General features: G+C 32.3%; 1 protein-coding gene across 5 annotated transcripts in view; it reads left to right on the forward strand.

Moving 5' to 3' along the window:
• Ent1 (Equilibrative nucleoside transporter 1) overlaps positions 1 to 4,411 on the forward strand; it is a 58,067-nt gene extending 53,656 nt beyond the window's left edge. For all 5 annotated transcript variants that reach the window (XM_070142797.1, XM_070142802.1, XM_070142798.1 and 2 more), the window contains 3 exons: positions 62 to 147; positions 1,734 to 1,930; positions 2,481 to 4,411. In XM_070142797.1, the coding sequence (XP_069998898.1) occupies positions 62 to 147; positions 1,734 to 1,930; positions 2,481 to 2,592 (395 nt within the window). In that variant the 3' untranslated portion in view covers positions 2,593 to 4,411. The remainder of the gene's footprint in view (positions 1 to 61; positions 148 to 1,733; positions 1,931 to 2,480) is intronic.
• Positions 4,412 to 6,962: the final 2,551 nt, after the last annotated feature.

Below are 6,962 nucleotides of genomic sequence, written 5' to 3' on the forward strand. Positions count from 1 at the left end.
GAAATCAGATTCACATTATGATTTGAATATCCAGGATGTTAATTTCTTTTTTTTTTCACAGATGTATATTTCCAACCTGTTGTTACATTCCTGCTTTTCAATGTTGGTGATTATTTGGGGCGGCAGGGTGCTGGTATGATTATGTGGGTGAGTTCCAGTTGATTTTACCTGTATGATTGCTATGCAAGTGCATGCAGAATTTTAAAAGATGTATTGAAATACGACTAATCATTGATTTACAAAATACTTTGATATTTTTTATGATTATTGTTATTGTTGTCATTATTATTATTATTATTATTATTATTATTATTATTATTATTATTATTATTATTATTATTATTATCATTATTATTATTGTTATTGTTGTTATAATTATTATCCTAATTATTTTTATAATTTTTATCATTATTATTATTACTCATTATTATTGTTATAATTGTCATTATAATTATTATAATTATCATATTATTAAGGTGATAATGATGAAGAAAATGATAATGACTATGATTTCTGCTGTAGTTTTTTGTGAAATTTAGAGCACATGTAATCATCCACCAAGGAGTCTTACTACCTTTATTGACATTATGCTCATTGATATCAAAATACTAGTAAGAAAAGAAAAAAGATGATAATGAAGAATCTCACTGAATATCAAAAAAAGAGTTGAGCAGATGAGGTGGGTAGGACTAATAACTGACTCCATGGTTTCTAAGCACTTGTGGAGTCATCTCTATATAAACACAGATAATAAACTGAAATTACCATAGACATGGCAAATTCCTTTTGCCATCTAGGGCAGTTGCATTGATATTGATTTTTAAAAAGCGAGTCTGGTAGATTACCAAAGTAATCATATAACTAGCTTATTAGATTGTGCCTGACCAAATGCTCATTATTATTAATGATTTTCATACATACTCCTTTCAATGACAGTTACATATACATTTCTACGTACAAGAATATGCCCTGGTCTTGAAGGCTCAGTGGCTAGCTTTTCATTGCATGTGCAGAGGATATGTACAGCTACACAGAAAGCTATTGTAAGGAGGGGTGTAGAAGTATGATGTTATGTAAGGGTTGGTATTTTGGGTTTCAAATGTCTCCTTTTAATTCATGTCTCAAATAGTTGTTCCTGAATTTATGTGGATTCACTGTTAGATGATGATTTTGTTCCCCTAAGGGATAGAATATGCTTTGCAATGTTCAGATAAGCCACACATAACCATAAGTAGTTGGAAAATCAAGAATACCAACAGTTTCACAGTGCAAAGAACTATATTTCAAAAAGGATCATTGCTTGTCTCAGAATGTTTTGAATGATTTTCTAACCGTATTTTTCTGCGTAGCTGTACATATTACATTATTATTGTTGTTCTTATTTTTATTATTAATGTTGTTATCATTATTATCATCATAATGATTATTATTTTTTTAACCTTATTATTACCATTGCTATTACATATTAATGTAATTTTGTTCTAATTATTGCCATTGTTATCATAATGATTATCAGCATGATTATTATTATTATTGTGATTATCATCATTATTCTAATTTGTATTTTTATCATTAGTAGGAGGAGTAATGATGATTATTCTTGTCGCTTTTGCAATGACCGTTGTTTTTACGGCTTTAGGCCAACACTCCGTATATGTCATTTTATTACTATTTAGTCTTCGCATCTGTATTTATTATCTCCATTCAAATGGTTGTGTTATCTTTTTCCATAGCCACGACAAGGGTCGAAGATTCTGTACCTCATGACGTTCCTACGGCTGATCTTCATTCCCTTGTTCCTGTTTTGCAACAAGCCTGATTCCAGCATACCAAGTGTTTTCGCTCATGATTCCTGGTACATCCTATTCATGCTGCTCTTCTCGCTGTCCAATGGATACTGCTCATCTCTCTGCATGACATACGGGCCCAAGTAAGTGATTCTCGGGTTCGAACTGTTGGTCATGGTCTGTGCTGTTAGGTATTATTATCAATATTTTTCTTTCTCAATTATTGTTGTTATCACACACTTGTACTCACACAAGACATGCACACCACAGGCATACCACATGCATACTACAGACATACTGCGCACACAGTATATGTACACAACACGCTTATTTCATGCAGGATACACACACTACACTATTTTACACTACACTTCACACAGACACACACACAGACACACACACAGACACACGCACACAGACACACGCACACGCACACACACACACACACACATATACACACACACACACACATATACACACACACACACACATATACACACACAAACACACATACACACACACACACACATATACACACACACACACACACAGACACACACACACACACACACACACACACACACACACACACACACACACACACACACACACACACACACACACACACACACACACACACATACATAATTCATAATATTTCTGTATTTCTGAGCCCTTGTGTCTCTTCCTCAGGATGGTCTCGGAAGAGAATGCAGAGAAGGCCAGCAGCATGATGGCTGCCATGCTCGGCCTGGGTCTCTTGACAGGTGGCTTGCTGTCCTTTGCTTTTAGACTCATCGGATAAAGGGGCAAGCAATCCTTGCTCTGGCTTGAAGAATGAACAAGTAAATTAGATACATTTTTTTGACAATTCCTTCCTGCAGTATGGGTGAAGGAAGAAGTGTTCAGTAAGTTCCCCTTGAATTGATGTGTTCATCAAGTTCCCCTGGAATGATGTGAAGGTTCTTGATTGTTAAGGAAAGAACCCTAGTCTTTTAGAAGTAAATTGGTCATACCATGTATTCAACTTTGAATATGGGACTTGAAGTAAAAGTTTGATGGCATTTGTAACAGTGAACGTAAATGTTTATGATGATAGGTAGTTTTAACAGCTCTTTTGATGAATATTGTTTATGGTTATAATTTTTTTTTTCAAGAAATGTGAATGCTTTGCTTCTAGGATTTTGGGTATGATTTTTTATTATTGTTATTATTTTAATTATTTTTTCTTTATAGTTAGGTGTCTGTGTATGTGTGTGCATGTGTACATGTTGTCGGGGAATGAGTGAATGAATGACTTGATAATACTTTGAATATTTATTTATAATTGAAAGAAAACGGAATAATTACATACCACAGCATTGGATTAAAAAGGGTAATTGCTCATTCTATGTATTAACAGATGAGCTATTTTTTTGTGAAATCATACCCTGGTTCTAATACCTGTTATTGGTTTCCAAGCGAAATATGATTTTAGAGAAATTTGATTTACCCCCTTACAATGTTGATTCTACTGATCATAGCTTTAGTGATTTTGGAGAATGGTTACCCCGGTAATGAAACCAGTGACTGTAACAAGTGAGAAAGATTTTGATGTAATTTTTAGGGGTAAAGATGGTTGTAAAGGGTCAGATTCTGGCATTCACATTGGAGGCGCTGGATATTCTTTTAAGCAGATTACCTTGTGAGATAGATGGATGGTGATGGTAGTGAATTTGCAAACTAATTTATCTTTTATTTATTATGTATGTTTTGCTGTACTTTAGCCATGAATTAAAGATTATATCTATTCTTAAAAATCAAAGGTAGGATTATTTTTCTAAAGTATTTATTAAAGGACATCCATGAAGCCTTGCAATGTACCTGTGTTCATCTAACACATATGTCCGTATTTTATATTTTATTTCAAGAGATTATAAGATGGTAGATTAAGATTTTTATTTTTGCAATAATTGTAAATGCATTAATATACTCAGCAGTGCAAGAATAGAAGGAGCATTTTCTGGAAATTTATCAGGTCCTTCACTTTTCATTGTAGACATAATGACTATATACCTCTTGGCAGACAGAAATGTGATAGAAGATTGGTACGTAACAGGAAAAGTATATTTATAAACTATATGTTTATTTATTTTGTAGCACAAGCATATTACATTTAATAATAAGGAACTTAACCCATATGTTTACAAAGTTCATTCGCACAAGTTCTTTTGTTTGCAAAATTTTAATGGTTATGTCTCAAATTACAAATTCTATAGTGTTATTTTCTGATTATTCATGTTTTTATGCCTGCAGTACTCATTTATAAATACAATGTTTTTTTAATTTTTTAAATTTAATGTAATTTTAATGTGTCCATTCAGTTCATGCCAAGTGTATGATGATATTTATTTAGAAGACAGGAAATGGTCTCGGGAGTTATTTCTGCTAAAACATATTAAGGCTTTTACAAATTTAGTTTATTGTTGTGGTTTAAAGATGTACAGTTTAGGAAACAATGGTGACAGAACATTTTATTCAGTTTATTTATAATGCAGGGAGTATGTGCCTGGTACTTCTAAATGATCTTATTTTCACATTATATGATGTATGCTTCTTTTATAAATAGAAACATTATAAGCAAACTGCCTTTTTCTGTCTCCTTAGTTGAGAAAAATAAACATGCTAAACAATAGATGTTTTGAAAGGACTGTTGATGAAAAAGTACACTTCTCAAATGGAAATACAAAAGGAAATTGCAGTTAGTACGGCAAGTCTTAGAATCTCACATTTTCATCTTTTTATTTCTTTATCCAGAGTCTGTTCACGTGACAGATTACTGCAGCCAAGAAAAGTTTGAAACAAGGTTGGTCATTGGGCATTGTAGTTCAGAGGACCACCATAAGGAATTTGATTTCTCTAATTTTTACAGATGTATTATGTATCTAAGATCATGAACCAAAAAGTCTGATCCAGGGTGAAAAGACGCTCAGCCTCCTTACTCAAAAAAGAAGAAAAAAATGACAAAAACAACTACTAGGAATAGTAGCAATAATAGTAATGTAGCAGTAATGGTAATGGTAGTAGTAATCACCATAATTAGTTATCATGATAATCATTCAAAATAAGTGTGAATAATGATGATGGTGATGTAGTATTGATACCAATAGAAGTAATATTAATGATGATAGTAATACAGGTACTACTAGTACTACACAGAAAAAGCTAAAAAAACAAAAACAAGTGTGAACCTGATTTCCTTGCTGGAGATTTTAGAGATATGCTCACATTCTTAAAGAAATTTAGATACTGTTACCAGGACTTCTTAGAGTAAAAAGACAACCAATAGCAGTTCGTGCTTGCTACATATGTTAATACCATCCATTGGCTCTCATACAGATCTTTTTTGCCACACTGCATCCCCCAGATCACCCACTTTGGGAATAATGCTCTGTGTCTATCAAATTATTCTTTCTCTCTCTCTCTCTCTCTCTCTCTCTCTCTCTCTCTCTCTCTCTCTCTCTCTCTCTCTCTCTCTCTCTCTCTATATATATATATATATATATATATATATATATATACATATATACATATATATATATATATATATATATATATATATATATATATATATATATATATATATATATATATATACATATATATATATATATATATATATATATATATATATATATATATATATATATATATATATATATATATATATATATATATATATATATATATATATATATTTAATGTGTGGGTTTATCTCCTGCATCATTCTCAGATAATCACGATCACAATAATTCCAGAGAAATTCATAATACTGTCACAATAACAGTCACTCCTGATCAGTTCAATCATTAAATCACAATTATTCCCGAGCACTGCAATCGTTCAGTCAAAATCATTCCGAGGCTGTTCAATCGTTCTTCCTGGGGGCCTCGCCTCCTTCGCCAGCGTCGTCCGAGATGGAACGGCGACAGAATGCTGCATTTCCACATTTCCAAGGTAGTTTGAACAAGGTAGTTTGAACAAGGTAATTTGAACAAGGTAGTTTGAACAAGGTAGTTTGAACAAGGTAATTTGAACAAGGTAGTTTGAACAAGGTAGCCTCACTTCGTCTTGATGGAAATCCTGGTAGACAACTTCCGAGCCAAGCACTGCCCCTTTTACTTTATTCTTTGCAGATATTAGATATTTTTATATTTTATTTGGTTTCGTTTTCGTTAATCTTTCCACCATTGTCATTACTGAACCATTTTAAAGAAAATGTGCTGAAAAACACTTATTTTAAAACACTGCATAGATTGACACAAACACACACACACAAATAAACAAACACACATACATGTATATGTATATGTGTATGTGTGTGTGTATGTGTGTGTGTATGTGTATGTGTGTGTGTGTGTGTGTGTGTGTGTGTGTGTGTGTGTGTGTGTGTGTGTGTGTATGTATGTATGTATGTATAAGTTTATGTATGTATGTATAAGTATATGTATGTATGTATAAGTATATGTATGTATGTATAAGTATATGTATGTATGTATAAGTATATGTATGTATATATATATATATATATATATATATATATATATATATATATATATATATATATATATATATACATATAATGATGCCATGAAGAAGCAATACAGCGAAAAGAAAGTCGCCAGGGTGTAAAGCAGAACTTGCCTTACTCAAAGCCAATTCCTTTTAAATTCACCTTAATATATCTTCCACTTGTGTCTGTTCTTTATTCAACATCTTTTATTTCCTGGCCCTTACGTAGATTCCATCAAAAGCCTCTTCATTTATGCCTTTGGGTGAAATTGGCCATTATTATTACCGCAGTACTTTTTATAAAGTCAATATTAACGGCATTCTCTTTGATATTCTTCCAAGCCTCTTACAGCCTTTTTTATTTTCTCTCCTGTAATGGCCGGGATATCCTCATCATTATTTTTGCTTCTACATGCGGATGGTAGCTAATACTTTAACAATGTAATTCTTGCTGTACGTCACCAAATGTGGTTCTCCCTTGCATACATTTAATTATCTGCTGTCTAAGTCGTCTCGTGTTACCTAATACCGGTGGAAGGTTTTGTTATATTGTACTTCTTATCCTTATCATAGTCATAGTTCTGCCAATTCTGTTTTGTTCCGTATTGACATTACTTTCATATT

Source organism: Penaeus vannamei, chromosome 30 (genome assembly GCF_042767895.1).
Source record: "Penaeus vannamei isolate JL-2024 chromosome 30, ASM4276789v1, whole genome shotgun sequence".
NCBI classification, from domain to species: Eukaryota; Metazoa; Arthropoda; class Malacostraca; order Decapoda; family Penaeidae; genus Penaeus; species Penaeus vannamei.